General features: G+C 55.9%; 1 protein-coding gene across 2 annotated transcripts; it reads right to left on the reverse strand.

Annotated features, from left to right (window-relative positions):
* Window positions 1–1,333: 1,333 nt before the first annotated feature.
* On the reverse strand, window positions 1,334–14,447 carry CEND1 (cell cycle exit and neuronal differentiation 1). 2 transcript variants are annotated; one of them, XM_061371016.1, is made up of 2 exons: window positions 14,292–14,447; window positions 1,334–2,274 (listed from the first exon to the last, which is right to left on the reverse strand). In XM_061371016.1, exon 2 carries the CDS (start codon window positions 2,095–2,097, stop codon window positions 1,711–1,713), a length of 387 nt encoding a protein of 128 aa, XP_061227000.1. In that variant the 5' UTR covers window positions 2,098–2,274; window positions 14,292–14,447; the 3' UTR covers window positions 1,334–1,710. The 2 variants fall into 2 exon arrangements, with proteins under 2 accessions (XP_061227000.1, XP_061227001.1); XM_061371017.1 differs by lacking the exon at window positions 14,292–14,447 and adding an exon at window positions 12,988–13,169.
* Window positions 14,448–16,319: the final 1,872 nt, after the last annotated feature.

Genomic DNA, 16,319 nt, shown 5'->3' on the forward strand with positions numbered 1-16,319 from the left:
CCAGATTGGGTTATACACACCCCCCAGCAGCAGTTACCTTCCTCTGGCCCTGCATCCACTGAATCCACACATCCAGGCTCAATGAAAGACGTACGACTTGGGTTCCACTGAACCCACTCCCCTCTATCACAGCCTCTTGCCAACCATCACTCCAACCCCTGCCCATCAGCTCCCACTGCTGAGCACTGGAGACCCCACACTTCTGACCTCTCCTAAGCTCTGGCCTAACTTCAGACCATGAGACTCTATTACACAGCGGCACAGCAGCCAGGAACAGTCTAATGGAAGCTTTCAGACCAAGGTCTGTTCACCTCATGGTGTTAATGGCATCAGCCAATGCACTGATCACCCTCTCTCATCGCCTGCATTCCTTCTCCCCCTTACAAGGTCTGGCTTTAGAGCCAAGGTACTCACCAATGAAACCAGGCTGTTCCCGAGGGATGGGGATTTGTCTCCATTCCCAGAGTGTGGAGCAGTCACAAATCCCTGCTAGTGTCAGAGGAGGGAGGGAGGAAGTCCCCTCAGGGCAGATGGGCATCTACAGCCCTTGGGTAGGGTTTAAAGCAGATCAGCGTTATTCTCATGGGGTCCCAGGTCCTCTCTGCCCCCAAAACCAGCTCCTGGCTTCCTTTTCTCCCTTCTCATGTACCAAGAGACCAAAGCCCTCAGCAGGGAAAAGATCAGGGAAAAGCCTGGTCCCAAGCCCAAAGAAATGAGCAGGAAGAGTCCAGCTGACCTCGAGGGAGTTGGGGCTGAGGCCACAGCATCCTGCAACGCCCAGCCTAACCTAGGAAATACTAGATCCAAAACAAAGTCTCTCCGTTCCCAAACCCTGCTCTATGACCCTGCTGAGCCCTGGCATCCCGCAGGCTGCCTGCCAGCATGCAAGGAACCAAGCAGATGGCAGCTCCTGCCTGCCCGAGGTCAGCACAGGGCATCACCAGGTATCTCTGTGTGCACTGTACAGCCCCTCTGCTCACTCCCCACTGGCAGCTCAGCAGGGAAGTGGCTCGATGTTGCATCCTCAGCTCTATCACGCTGCAGTCTCAGCCTGTTTCCTATGGGGCACTTTCCAATTGGGTTTCTCAAGGTGGGCTGATGAGCAGCAGATACATGAGACCTCGATTAGAGATGCTGTTTGGTCATGGAGCCTGCCATTGCCCAGTGCTTCCCCTGCCCTGGGGTTGGTGGATAAACACCAGCCCAACACACAGCAACAGGCGAAGCGGGTCTTAGCACAGGGCTCCATCTCCCCCTTAACGCCATCATCACCATGACCCAACTTCAAACGAATCCAAACAGGAACCAAAGGACAAAGCAGGGACTGTGGATGGGACGTAGAACACTTTGGACTCGAAAACAGGGGACTGCAAGAGAGGTGAGGGTGTCCCCCAGGGAGGACAGCAGGGGAGGGGAGGGGACACCGTCATTCACACCCATCAGGAGAAGCTGTAATCTATACACAGTGGTAGAAGCCAAGATCGAGTACATGAAAGAACACACTGAGTGCATGGAGTTACCCCACACCGGGTCAAACCGCACAGTTGTCTTCAACAAGACTTGGAGTTGCAGTTGGTGGTTGTTGTTGACCTATCTAGCTCACTATATCGATATGTATATAGAGAGATATGTATAGACTTTCTCGGCATGCATTGGTCTCAAAAGGAGCTGTACAACGGGGCCGGGTGCCTCATCCCCACCCCGGCTCCATCATTTTTTCCGGGCTAGGAAGGCCACTCCCACAACCACGGCCAGCGCCGCCACCGCCACCCCGCCGGCGATGAGCAAGGGCTTCACGTTGTCGAAGATGCTGCCCGGCGACTCCTCGGAGCCGTCTCCCTTGTGCTCAGAGTCCGGGGACGGGCCCGTGGCCTCTTGCGTCTCGGGGGCCGCGGGGCTGGGTTTCAGGCTGCTGTGGTTGTTGGTAATAGCAGCATCACCTCCCGCCTTCTTGGTGGCAGGAGCAGGCTGCTCTTTGGGGGCATCCTTCTTGTCTGCGTTGGTGGCAGGAGCAGGGTTGGGCTTTTCCGGCTTCCCGGAGCTGGGGGCCTTGGCGTCGGGTTTGTTCCCGCTTCGGACGTTGCCTTTGGAATCCATCCCTGTGAGCACTGGGGGTTGTGAGTGGGTGCAATGCACGGGGCTATCCCAGCTCTCCTCCGCTGCTGTGCCGGCTGCTGCAGGAGGCAGAGGAACCACCCGAGCTCAGCGCCTTGCTGCGGTTGTCTTGGGATGATGCTCACACTGGCGGGGTCCTATCTGAGCATGATACAGCACCTGGAAGAGGAAGCAGAGCAGGGAGGTGAATGGAAGGCCAGAGCATCCAGTGCCAGCCTACCTGGAGGTAACAGGACAGAAACACAACTGGGAAGATGCTGGACCTTCCTCGAGTAACTCTGAGCTTCTGCTACAGTCCCTGTACCTGCAAGAGCATCAAGCAAGTTGCACTGCCTGTCATCCCTGCTGCCACAGCTAGGCTCCATCTGTAATCCATGTCCATCCCATCTCTATACGTGATGCCCTTTGTCAGTGACAAGGGATACTCATGTCCAACCAAATAAATCTTACTCTTCATTTCTCAGCACAGATCCCTTCCTCCTGAGTAAGGAGAGAACATCGTGTTCCATAGGAGAGCGGATCAATAGCTCCTCCCTGCTTCTATCTCACCCTCTACCCTCTGGCAGCAGTTCAGTTTAGGAAGTGGTTAATGCGTGATCTTGTCTGATCCTCCTCTTCCAGATGGATACTGCAGAAAAAGCAGGATTAGTTCCTCAGTTATTGCAGCTACAAGGATTATTGCTGTCAGCGTTTCTGGTGCAGCCACAACAAAGCGAGGCAAGCAGCAGACACTCAGCTGGTGCCAACCCGGGCATTGACACCGGGACAAGTGCATCCCTTTACTGTAAAGCTGCATCTCACAGCGATGGAGAGCTCTCGCTCCTGCCTCCTTGCAGAGCTGAGGTGGATGTCAGATGTGCTGCAGGGGATGAACTGGAGCCATTTCTCCCCATGAAAGCAGTGAACAGCACAGCTACACCCAGAGAATTCAGCTAATGGACAAAACGGGCTTCAGGAGGTGCTAAACCCACAATAGGAGCATCACCCCAGTGAGCAGAGTGAGCCAGGACATGGAGCTCCCATGGCTACAGCTCTGTGCAGTCAGCTACGCCCAGAGAATTCATCTAATGGATAAAACGGGCTTCAGGAGGTGCTAAACCCACAATAGGAGCATCACCCCAGTGAGCAGAGTGAGCCAGGACATGGAGCTCCCATGGCTACGGCTCTGTGCAATCAGCTACGCCCAGAGAATTCATCTAATGGATAAAACGGGCTTCAAGAGGTGCTAAACCCACAATAGGAGCATCACCCCAGTGAGCAGAGTGAGCCAGGACATGGAGCTCCCATGGCTACAGCTCTGTGCCATGGGAGGCAAGGAGGTGGCTGCCACGCGGTGCAGCACCACATCAGCTTTGAGCTTGGGCAGTAATGAGCAAACCCGAGCCTGCAGAGAGCTTCCTGCCTGCTCAGTGAAACAGGAGCTTGTTCACTGCCTGCATTCAGACGTGAAGAGGCTCCTCAGAAACCTCCGCAGACACATGCTGCTTCCAAAGGGGCTCAGAGTGCAGATCACTGCTTTAATGACAGCCAAGAGGGGTTGCAGAACCTCCTCCAGGTAACAGGCGAGCACAGTGATGTTCCACCCTCCATCTCCATAGAAACACTGGCCTGGAGGAAACCTACTCACAGAAATGCCAGGGCAAAGCTTGGTGTAAGACAGACCCCCCCCCCCTTGCTCTCCCTTGTAAGCCATTGTTTGATGGGCACCAGTTTCTCTGCAGCATTGAAATTGTGGCAGCCCATCACTCTCATGCTGCACCAGGCCTGGTGACCATAGACTGGTACATCATATACCGAAAAGGCTGTCTGAAAGGCTGGCGGTTACCTGGGAGTGCAGTCTCAGCTCTTCCTCTATCATGGAATGGGGCCAGGCACCTGCAGAAGGCTCTTCACAGCACTTACCTTGCACACCTCCCATAGAGGATGACTTCTAGCTGGGTAATATCTGCTGAGATGGAGCCTGAAGCCTCCAGAAGGCATCAGATGATCCAAGCTGCCCAGTTCTGAGATAGCACATGGACAGGTGAGAGGCAGATAACCTGCCCCAGGGTTACCATAGCCAGGGTTAAGCAGGATAGAAGCTACTCTTCCCTTAGATTTGTAACCCAGCCCAAGTCCATGCCCTTCCCATGGAGAAAACAACAGCACGCAGATCTCCCTAGCAGCTCTACATGGTCCAAACCCACCTTGTGTGTTAAAGAAGAGCACAGTCTCTTTGACTGCAGCCAAGCCACACTCACATTTCTGAGCCTGTGATATTACACCTCTTTGGCAACCCAAAGCACCACCACTCTCCCCTTGTGCTTCACTGAAGAAGCATCATACACCTGGGCATCCTGTAACCCCACAAACACAACCCCAGATGCTCACTAAGCTTAAGACCTTCCCTGGGGCTTGGCAGACAAACACATAGGCCTGGTCACGTGCAGGAATATTGGCCTCTCCTTGCTCCTGTTGTAATACTCCTGTGGGTACCACCTCGTCCTGCCTACTGGCTCCAAAGAGCAGTCACAGAGCTCTGCTCAGCAGAAACCCTATGCAGATCCATGGCAGTCACTCGCAGGGCTCTGCCCTTCATTTTGGGAGCAATCCATCCTCATTTTACCTCTGGCACAAGGATGACACGAAGGAATAGTAAGTGGAGCCCAAGCCTGAAGCGGGCTCAGAGGTTAAAGCAGGGAGAGTCACATCCATCATGTCATGAATATTACATCACCTGCTTAGTCACTTTGATAGCAATCAGTTGGGCCACTCGCACACTCTCCACTATTTCTGTGGTTCTACTATATAAGCCAAGCATTAATCGCCTGCTTCTTCCCCTAGGAAAGCCACATGCAGCCTATGGAGGTGATGGGTAAAGCACAGAGAGGGGAATCTGTCCCCTGGGCTGGGAAATGGGGGCTCTGCATGGACCCAGAACCTCACAGTTAATCCACACCCCTCAGTGATCAGCTCTGGTTGCCAGGCTCCTGGAAGCAGGAAAGCTCTGAGCCTTGTCCCACAGCCCTGCTTGGCTACACACAGCTCAGTAGAGAACACCTTGATTTCCACTAAAAGCAATGGAAGCGGCACACACAGATTAGAAAAGGTTTGAAAAGATGGACAAATCAAAGTAAGGCAAGAAATCAATACCAGCAGGTCTTAAGCATCCACATGAAAGGGCTTTCTGACGTGGTTTTCTATGTCTGGACCTAGGCGCAGAACTGCCCAGCATCCCTCCAGACCCTTTGGCTCGGTTGAGATGCTGCATCTGAGAAGCTCAGGCTCCCTTTCTGCCACTTCTGCCCTGACCCAAGCTCCTCTCAGCAGAACATCCTCTCCCATCACAGCACTTAACCCCTTCTGTATGCTATTACCTTCCTCCCAAGCAGACTCCCCCACCTTGGGTATCACCCCCTCTCCTTTCCCTTTCCAGCCCTGTGCTTTCAAGGGCTTGTGCTCCTCTTTAAGCACTTCTGTGTCCCACAGACTGAAGGCAGATGCCCTCATTTCCAAAAGCTCAGCCTGCACATGCAAATGTGAGGGTTTTTTCCACAGCCCTTTTGTCTCCCCCTCTTCCCTCATTCCATCACACAAAGTTGCTCTCTAATGGCCTGTTTCTCTACCTTTGCTTTCTTCTTTAGAGCTCCTCATGTCTATTTATTCCTCCCTTCTCTCTGCTGCTCAGTGCCTGTTTCCCCCTTCCAGCTCCCTCTCTGCCTCCTACACAGACAGCAGCACTTGAGAGGTTTCATTCTCTCCCTTTCCCCCCCACCCTGTGCCTTGCAGGGGGGGTTCACTTCCCAGCAGCTAAACCAGGCTGGCAAGAGGGAGCAGAGCTAATGCAAGCAGTGATTCAAGGAGAAAAGGGGGGCATAAAAGCCCCTGCAAAAGCAGCATCACACATCCCCCTGGGATGCTGCTGGCTGGTGCGGCTCTCAAGGTCAGTGCAACAGGGCTGACATGAGGAGCATCTTTCCTTGGCCTCCTGAAGGGCACCTTTTCCGCCTCCACCCCCAACAGTGAATGAGCAAATACATCTGTTCATCTGCCTCCTGTATATGGAATACATCGATTTCAGCTGCTGCACAGATGAAGCTGCATCAATCTGCACCGAATGGAGCAGGTGAGTCACTGACAGCTTTACCATAACACCAACAGAAGGGCTTCCCTCTGCTGAGACCAGCCCCAAACCCTACAGCCTTTCCCCCACTGCTTAAGATGGAAGGGAAAAGCAGCAGCTTAGAATCATGGAATCAACCAGGTTGGAAAAGCCATTTAAGATCAGGTCCAACCATTGCCCAGCACTGCCAAGGGCACCACTAACCCATGGCACCGAGGGCCTCACCCACATGGTTTGTATGAGATGCTCTGGGTGTCCTCCGGTTGAAAGCATCAGTCTCAGAAATAGCTGCTGACCACATCAGACCTGCAGCAAATGCTGTGGAGAAAGAGCCAGAGATGGCAGAAAAGACCTTCTATATCCACAAATCCTCCTTACCCCCTAATCTCCCCTCCCTTTCTTTGTTCTTCCCACCTGCCTGGGAAACACCCATAAAGGTTCACCTTTATGGGACAAAGAGAAGAGTTACAAGCACCAAAGCCCCATTCTCATAGGCAGCATGGCCTCTCCTGGCTTTGGGGCAGAGAATTAAACGGCTCCCTATTACTAGGCCAGCTTTAATGCTCCTTCCTGCCTCATCTCCACTGTCAGCCCCCAACCCCTTAGCCTGAAGCAGCTGAACCAAGGCAAAGCCCATCCTGCAACTCCAAACTGCTTGAGCCAAGCACGGTCGCAGCCGTGGGTTGGGGATGGAGGTCATCAGCAAGGAGACAAGGTGCAGAGAGAGCCAAGGCTGCCAACAGCTCCCTTTGGAAGGACATAGCTGCAAGCAGGAGAGCTGAATGCACTGAGCAGTGCTGGAGGAGATGGCTTGTGCCTCGCAGGACCCTCCTTGAAGCTAAAGGAGGACTTGGAACCACCCAACACAGTCATACAATCATAGAACAGTTAGTGTTGGAAAGGGCCTTAAGAGCATCCAGTTCCAACCCCCCTGCACATTCCTAAGCCAACTGCCCTTACACCAACACAGCAAAAGGTTTTCAGTGCCATGGAGGAGGAAGAGACCCCAAACCCCATTCATTTCAGGTCCCCCAGCAGGTTCTGTAAGCCTCAGCTGGCATTTGGCTGGTTTTAAGACCAAACGAGCATCCTAAGGGACACAAAATGATGCTCTCCCCAGACAGGTTCCCTTTGGGAAGGGCAGCGTGGCTCTGGCTCCCAGGGCTAAGGTACCACCATGCATCCAGGTCCAGCAGCTCCTTTCAGGCTGAAGTCTCCAGATTGTGTTCCTGGGGCAGAATGTGCATAAAGAGGAGAAATGGGATTTGACCACTGAAAACCCACAATTCCCTGGAAAGGGAACAGGGAAAACCAAATGAGCAGCAGGGCTGTGAGTACCCAAGGTGAGATGAGCTGAAATGACCAGGACCAGGCTGTTAGAAACTGGGGGGATCAAGTGCTGCTGCCTAACCTCTGCATGTCCAGCTCGACCCTTCAGTGCCAACCAGTGTGATACCCGAGGTTGAACTCACCCACATGAGACCTCCAGATGGAAAACAGCGTGGTCCTATGGAATATGACCATAGGCCTGAAGTGGAGAGAGGGGAATCAGCTGGAGCACGTGGATAAAGCAAGGTCATGATGCACATCACAAAGGCAGCCTGTTCTGAGAGATAAAGGCTTCTCCAAAGAGCTCCAGGCTTACTGGCCAGAGGGCAATGCTGGCTCATTCCCCCCTTGCCATTTAATGGCACAAGAAAGAGGCTGCGATCATTGCACGTTGCCCTGGAGAAGGGAGCATTTCAGAGCACCACAACCCAGGACTTGGGGTGTCCCTCCTGTGATCCTGAGGCTTAAATCCATCCTCACCTCCCTTTCTTCTCCCAGGGCACCAAGGTGGCTTGGAAGAGAGTTAAGGAAAGGAGGGACTGAGTGTGTGCTGCAATGAGAAGACTGCAGGAGGAGCCGCAAGTCCTGGCCAGCTCAGCTGAGCATCAGGTAAGGAACCATCCAACCCCATTGAACCAAACCAGGGTTTGTGCCCCCACGGCTGAAGGCAGAGCTGGAATCATGCCCCTCACTTATCTTAGGGTAGAAGTTAGACAGAACTTGCTGATTCCTGCTTTCCCTGCATGGGATTCACCTTAAAACACGGGCTCAAGGGTGGCACCTCCACTGCCCCTTGAGGCCGTCTCCCATCAGAGGGCTTGTATCAGGCACCAGCACATCCCATTGCTCCTGGAAACCCAGGGGGAATCAGGCAGGGACGTCCTGGGGCTGCTCAGCCCGGAGGAGAGAAGCTGTGAGGAGACCTCAGAGCAGCCTCCAGTGTCTGAAGGGGGCTACAGGGATGCTGGGGAGGGCTCTTCATCAGGGACTGCAGCGATGGGACAAGGGGTGATGGGTTCAGACTGAAACAGGGGATCCAGGTTGGATGTAAGGCAGAAGCTCTTCCCTGTGAGGGTGCTGAGGCGCTGGCACAGGGTGCCCAGAGAAGCTGTGGCTGCCCCATCCCTGGCAGTGCTCAAGGACACAGGGGCTTGGAGCAAGCTGCTCCAGTGGAAGGGGTCCCTGCCCGTGGCAGGGGTTGGAATGGAGGAGCTCTAAGGTCCCTTCAACCCAAAGCATTCCATGGTTCTATGATAGACAAGGCCTGACCTTTCCCCTCGCCGAAGCAGGGAGCTGCTGCTGGCTCCAGGATTTCAGTGCTTGAGCCCTCAACCTTCTTGCCTAACCCACAAGTAACAGCTTGGAGCAGCAGACACTGTCCTTTGGAAAGCATCCTCAGGGGCCTGTGCCTGTTTCCTCTGCCAGATGGGGAGTGACCCATCCAGGCTGGAGTTGGGTTCAGTCCCTGCCCCATCCCAGCAACCGAGCAGTGTATTTTGTGCTTCAGTATTTCAAGTCCCCGTTTCCAATGGGCACAAAGAGCACTTCACCCCCTTCCTGAGCTGCAGGGGGGAATAACCATGTTAAAGGCAGGGAGATGCCAGGCAAGCACCCAAGAGGAGCGATGGCATAGAGTGACTAAGCCTTTCCCCATCTCCAAGAAGTGCTGTGAAGACAGATGAGGTAATGTGCCTCGGTACCACCATCAATATTAAACCAGCTTTACATAAGGAGCTCAGTGCCGTGGGCAGCTCCCCAGGGAGGCTTTGAGCTCCCTCACAGCCTGGTTTATCCCCCCCTCCTGCTCCTGACACCATACACGGCAAATGGGATCAAACCCAAGGCAAGCACAGCGAGAGGGGTGCTCCTCAGAGATGCTGCTGAGCAGCCTCGGTGCAGCAGGACCAGAGCAGGGAGCAGACACAGCACCAGAGGCTGCTGACCCACTTCACTCATGGCATATTTATGGATCCTTTTCCTTGCTACTCCCCACATCCCCCCCTTCCTCCTGGATTAAACGCTTCCCTCTTCAACAAACCCTTTCCATCTCGACGTGGAGAGCATCGGATGCTGGGAGTCTCTTTAAAGGCAGCAGCAGCAGCTTCAAGCCGCTGCCACAGAGGGAGATTTGCCAGCAAACCCCCATGGCTGCATCCATCCTGTGGCTGCTCCCAGTGACCAGACTGCATCCATCACCACACAGAGCACATCCAGCCTCGCAGGACCATGCCCCTCGCTCCCTGTGCCACCGGGATCTTCACCTCTCTCTGGGTGATGCATCAGTTCAGAGCCTGGGTTATTCCCAGTACCAAGGTGGGATGTGGGAGCAGGATGGGTCCTGTAGCTTTGCCTTATATCTGCAAAGGGAATGGCTGTGGGATGCAGGCCCTGAGCACCACAATGGGGCACAGAGATGGGGCAAAGTCCCAGCTTGCAACCCAGCTTCCAGTGTCCCCTCCAGAGGCTGCCCTGCCATGCTCCTGCACGGGCGACACTGCAGTTTGGGGTCCCACAAGCAGCCCCAATGCACTCCCCACCAGCATGAGCCCAGAGAAAGGCAAAGCCATCTTCTTCTACACCATGACCTCTGCAGACGATCACATCCGAGCGGAGTGGGCTTGTCCTGACCCCTCTCTGAGAGATGGAGGTGACACTCACAGCATCACTAGGGTTGGAAGGGACCTCATCCAGTCCAACCCCCATTGCAGATGCACCATACTCTGCTGGGGGCTTTATTCACTTCTTTGGTGCACCCAAAGCACAGCTCTAACCTGCACAGCTCAGGCACTCTGCGTGGCAAAACCACGCTCCTCCTCTCTGTTCTCCTCTCTTCTCTCCCTGATGTGGAAATGAAGCCATAAGGCCCATGAGAAGTGCTTCAACTGCTCTTCATCCACAGCACTGAGGGCAGCGGGGCGCGCTGCTGCTTCACCCTGCCATCAGCAGAACCAGCCAGCTCCTGCTGCACGCATCCTGCTGCACCAGCACCCTCCAGGCCACCTCATAGGTACAAACCCAGCCACTTCCCTGCAGCACCACTGCACTCACAGCTCCCATCAGCTTCCTGCCCATAGCGCTGTCAAACACACCCAGGCTGCTGCCTGGAAAACCAGGCCAGGAGCACTCCTTCCCTCCTCCATCAGCATCCATCACCCGCACCCCACACTGCAGCACAAACCCCATTCCCGTGCTCCGGCTCCCAAAACACAGCAGAAATGAGGACGGAGTTGCCACAACAGCATTGGGAAACACAAGATCTTTGTCTCACTCTCTACTGATGCCAATCACATGCTCTGACTCATGTCTACAGGGGTGGCACTGAGCTGTACCCAGCCTGCTGCTGCCAGGGGAAGTCATGCTTGGCAAAGGCTGGACAAGCTGCCTGGTCCCCCCCCACCATCATCAAGTGCCCCCAGCCCTCGTGGTGCAGCTGAACCTGCTGCAATCTCAGCCACAGCTCCCAGAACGACAGAGAAGCTGGGAATGCTTTGCTGAGGTTGGGATGGAAACAGCCTCCTGCTGCAAAGCAAAGCAAATCCCAGCTTCTCGGGGTCAGAACACGGCTTCCCAAGGGGATACTGTCACAGCTCAGACAGCTCCAGAGCCCCTCGCTTGGCTGTGCTGGCCCCAGCTTCCAGCCTGGGTTTCAGCCCCCCATCAGGCACAATCAGACCCCCATTTCCCACTTTCTAGTTCCATATTTTGTAGTGGAACGAGCCTCTGGCTTTACCCATCAAAAACGATGTGTTAAAACATTAAACCTCCCCTTGACGGGGCTGAGCATCACTCACCCAAAGCAGACATTTAAGGGAACAAAGGCGAGGATTTCCAGCCAGGATGACTGTTTTCCATGGCAACTCTTGTGCAGGACACTGCATGGAAGCACTGGAGCAGTTTCCAACAGGCAGTGAATCAGGAGATGCAATGGGAGATGCTCAGCCAGCAACGTGAACCACAGAGCCTTAACCCACCAGTGTGGCACCTCACAGGCAGGTATGGGCACACGTCTGGGTGCATCCTGCATCCCAGACCACTGTGCCAGCCCTGCACCCTGCCCTGGGCACTGCACGCCTTGGCTTTTGCATTTCAAACCCATTCGCTTTGTTTCTTTATAGCACATCTCCAGCCCTCCCAGAGCCAGCAATTCAGTGCCACCGACGCTGGGGCACTGGGGACAAGTTGCTGCATCAAAAGGTGGCACATCCCTTGCTGGGGACAGGCTGGCACCTCCTGTACGATCAGAAGAGAGGCCACCAGAGCCCAAAAGCCCCATAAGAAGCTGGCCCCGCAGCCTCCTGCAGCAGCTCTGCTATTGAAAAGGGAGCTGCCACCCTTGCAACCACAGCTTCAGAGCTCAGCATCGGTGACATCTCCTCCTCCATCACTTGGAGGTGTTCCAGGAGGGAGCAGCTGAGCAATTCCCAACCACATCCACCCTAACACATGCTTGGGACCATGTCTCAGTTCTCTGCTCAGCAATGGCTCAGTGGTGCCATCCCTGGAATAACACCGTGGCTGGGTCAGCAAGTGTTCCCTGCCTCCTTTCTGCCTCCTGGAGAGGGATGAACAGCTCATCCCTCCCCACCAGAGCCTGCCAGCACTTGGGAACTGCCTTTGGCAGGGGGGCAGATGCTTCTAGGTTGGGATGCTGCTCCCCAAGCGGGTGGTACCCACATGCAGAAGGCTGATTCTAACAGCTCTCTGCTTGCAGGGTCTGTTCCTGACACTCAGTGGCTCCTGTACCTCAAATTCAGCATCCACAAGCAAAGATGATGCAGTTTATGTCTGAGATGGTGAAACAGCCCCAGCCACTGCAGGAAACAGCAGCAAATTCAGCATCCCTCTTCAGCTCCATCCTAAACCCATCCCTCGGGATCGATGGCAGGATTGCACCAGGCTTTGGCAGCATCACGCTCCTTTGTGGCTCTGCTGTGGTCAGTAAATGACTATAGAGACAGTTCTGCATGTGCAGAGCCAGGACCTGGATCTATCAGTCCCCAGCTCTGCAGGCATCAACCTGAGGACAGAGGGGCCAACACAGCACCAGTGACATTCCCGGGATGCTCCGGGCACGCTCTGGGATAAAGCCCATCACTTACCTTGTGCAGCAGAGCCAGAGCACAATCCCTGCCTGCAGAAAACTGGGAAGCACCTGGGAGAGGATGGATGGGGCTCATCCAGCCCAGAAACACTCGCTCTGAGAGCTCCATCCCTCCCCTCTGCCTACCCCCATGCTGAACCAAGGATGGGGACAGCCTGCTAAGGTGCCCACAGGCCCCGAACCCAGCAGCCTGCCAGGGAGGGGATGGATGCACAGGGATGGATACCCGCATTTAGGGGAATTCTGGGTTCCTTCCCCCATCCCACCACACTACCCCGGTGCCAGGGGCTGCTGCTGGGCGCTGCGGCTGAGGAAAGATGGGGAACGCTGAAGGTCAAACCTGTGAAGGTCAAACCTGCCGAGGTCAGTGCCGAGATGGAGCAGGGAGCTGGATCCAGGCTGCTGCATCCTCCCTCTCCCGGCAGCATCCTGCCCAAGCCCCACCCAGGAAGACGGGGCTGCAATGGGAGCGCTTCCTCCTCCCCCCCCAGTGCCAAAGCCTGGCCAGGATGGGCAAGATCCAAGCGTAAAGATCCTCTCCCCCCCCCCCCCCCAAATCCCATCAGAAGCTGCCGGATGATCAGGGAACTAAACAGGAGCAGGGACCAAAGCAACAGGTCGCTGCAAACGGACAGGGGTAGAGGACATGAGGCTGAAAAAGCCAAGACATCCCCCATGCGTTCCATCCCTGGAAGCACACAGCCCTGGTACCCTCCTCCCTGCCGCTCATGCAGTGCGATATTCTCCCCATAGCCCAGCATAGGCACTATTCCCGCTGTCATTGCTCTATTTTAGTCTGTTTCGGGGGCAGGTTTCGCTTTGTGAGCTCTTTTCCAGCCCCAGCTGCTTTGATATCAAAGGACACCCCTTTAATATCAAAGGTAACAGAGCCATCCCCACGTCCTTCCCTTGGGAAGATGATGCTGTTTGCTCCTCTCCCTGCTTGCCTCCTGCCTCAGCACCCCCAGCAATAAGAGACATCGAACCCCTCCGGGCAGAGCACAGAGCAAACCAGCACCACAAACCGTGCACAAGGAAGAGGAAACCGGATCAACCCCCGCTGGGGAGGGCTCCGGCTCCGGCTCCGGCTCCGGCTCCTGCTCCTGCCAAGGCTGCAGGCTGCTGGGGATGCTGCCGCTTCCCCTCCTTCCTCCCGGCAGCCCCGCTTCCGGCACATGGCTCCGCTTCTCCATGCTTGGAAGAGCCCGGCCGCAGCATCAGAGCCCCGCGCCCATCCCGGCGCTGCTGCCGGGAGCACCGGGAGCAGCCGAGGGGATCGCAGGTACAATGAAACCGATGGAGCAGGCGGGATCCCGCGCACCGCGGATGCGGGACCGGCTTTTCCGGGTGCCTGACCTTCAGGGAGCTGGGGTGGGAAGGGAGCTGCTGGGGGCCGCCCATCCTCACGGGTTTGGGTTGAAAGCAGCCCTGTTTAACAAGGGGAGCTGCGGGGGTGCGTGGTCCCGAGCCCTTGACCTCCATCCCAGGCTGCTGCGAGCAGGGGGACACTCACCTTGACCGGGTAGATGGGGGGCTCTGTTTCGCTCTGTCACCCACAGGAGGAACGCAGCACCCATAGATGGGGACCCCGGCGCTCTCCCCCCTGGGTGCTGTTGTATGGGGGGGGAAAGCAGCAGCTCTTACCTTGTGTCCTGCAGTCACACCTTGGGAGCTGGCTCTTGCGCAGAGGGGAGGGAGGGAGAAGGCAGAGGAAGGGGGGAAACTTGGGAGGTTCCCACAATGCACCTCTGCAGACTGCATGAAGATGGAGAGCAAAGGGGGGGGCACCAAGCGCTCCAATCCGGAGGGAAGGGCTGGGATTTGGGGGGGGGGGAGGTACAGGATGTCAAGGGGGGGTGATTGGGGCTGCCCAGCTGCATCTGCACATCCCCTGTGATCCAGGGCTGAGCTGGGGTTTGCTGGCTCTGCAGTCCAGGGCTGCCCCTGCAGCACTGCCTGCATCCCTCACTGGCTCCTCTAAAGCCAGCCTGGGTTTGCAGGGGTTGCAGTGAATACAAGTGGGGGGACACACTGGGGGACATGGGAGGGGAAGAGCTTGGTAAACTGGGATACTTGTGTGTCGACAAGAGAAACCAGGGGTATGGGGCTCCCCCCAGCAATGCAAGGGGTTTCCAAGTGGGGCAGTACCCTGGCAGTGGGTTAAGGGGGGACAAATCCCTCTTCCCAAGGAGCAGCGCATTGGTTGATAGCAAAGAGCCCTCCCTGTCACAGTGTCAGCTCCTCCAGCCAGGCCAGGTCCCCAATTCACATCACTCAACAATAATCTTGCTCTTACCCCAAACTGCAGCCAGGTCCTGGGACTGTCTGTAGATCATTTAGCCATGATGTCCTGAGCAAACCAAGCTCTGTGATGCTTGTCCATCTTCCTCCATAGGGTTCCTTGGACCCACTGCCCAGCTCCATGTGACTGTGGAGAAATCATGGATGTCTTCAGGCTGCAGGAAACCTGGAGAGGGGCTTGGGACAAGGGCCTGGAGGGACAGGCCAAGGGGAATGGCTTGAACCTGCCCGAGGGGAGACTGAGCTGAGCTCTTAGGCAGAAGCTCTTCCCTGTGAGGGTGCTGAGGCGCTGGCACAGGGTGCCCAGAGAAGCTGTGGCTGCCCCATCCCTGGCAGTGCTCAAGGCCAGGTTGGACACAGGGGCTTGGAGCAAGCTGCTCCAGTGGAAGGGGTCCCTGCCTGTGGCAGGGCAGGGGTTGGAGCTGGGTGATCCTGCCCTCAGGAGCCAGATCCGGGTGCCTCCCAGCTGTGCCAATGTGCATAGGAGCACCCAGGCTGCTTAAACCCCTCTGTCAGTTAAAAACCTGCTTGAAGGGAGCTGCAGAAAACAAAGGGGCCCAATGCCAGGACCCAGCTCTGCCGGGAGCGATGCAGCTCAGAGCGGGGATGCACAAGGTGATCTTGATGCAGTCCTTGGCTCAGAGGAGCTGGCACAGGCAGGCCTGGCTGTGGCTGATGCTGATGTCCCTTCTGCTGCCTGTCTGGTCCCACACCGGCAGCACCAGCCCTCCCCGCTGCTTTAGGGACTTGTGCCAGGCTCAGCCGAGAGCATTAAGTGTGAGCCTCCCCTTCCTAACATCCCCCAGGCCTGCTGCGAGCAGCAGACGGGTGCTTATTTCTGGAAAGCTTATGGAAATGTGGTTTAATACAGGAGAAATCCCCAAATTCCTGCTCCCAGCACTCATAAACCCCTTTTACCGCTTCTACATCAATGCAGAAACACCCCTGGCCTCTGCATCCCCCCTCAACACAGCAGGAGGATGGGGAAGTGGAAACTGGCAGCTCCAGTGCCCAGAGCCTGGATGTGCTGAGGCTGGGGGGTGTGTGGGGCTGGCTGCCTCAGCCCTAGGGGGTAACCAGCCTCACACAATGCACTCCCAGCCTCAGGCTTCTGGAATTGGCTCAGATTCTGAGCTTTGGGAGCATTTTGACCTGTGTAGACAAAAGGGAAGTAAAGGAAATGAGCTGTAAAACCAATGATCTCTGCCCACTACAGAGAGAAGGGGGAAGTGGGGAAGCAGCACCCAGAAACCCCCTGGTACTGAGCACAGGATGTGTCCCCTGCAGCAAGTGGGTCGCATCCCCTAACCCAGCACAGGGGAGCAAGCAGCAGATCAGACAGGGACCCAGGCAGGGGAAAGCAGCTTCTCC

Source organism: Neopsephotus bourkii, unplaced genomic scaffold (genome assembly GCF_033783945.1).
Source record: "Neopsephotus bourkii isolate Nb327-2 ecotype Australia unplaced genomic scaffold, CSIRO-AGI_Nbou_v1 NB_1557, whole genome shotgun sequence".
In the NCBI taxonomy this organism is placed as follows: domain Eukaryota; kingdom Metazoa; phylum Chordata; class Aves; order Psittaciformes; family Psittacidae; genus Neopsephotus; species Neopsephotus bourkii.

Coding starts and splice junctions, on each gene's coding strand:
- CEND1 (XM_061371016.1), bottom strand. CDS start 2,097: ATGGATTCCAAAGGCAACGTCCGAAGCGGGAACAAACCCGACGCCAAG.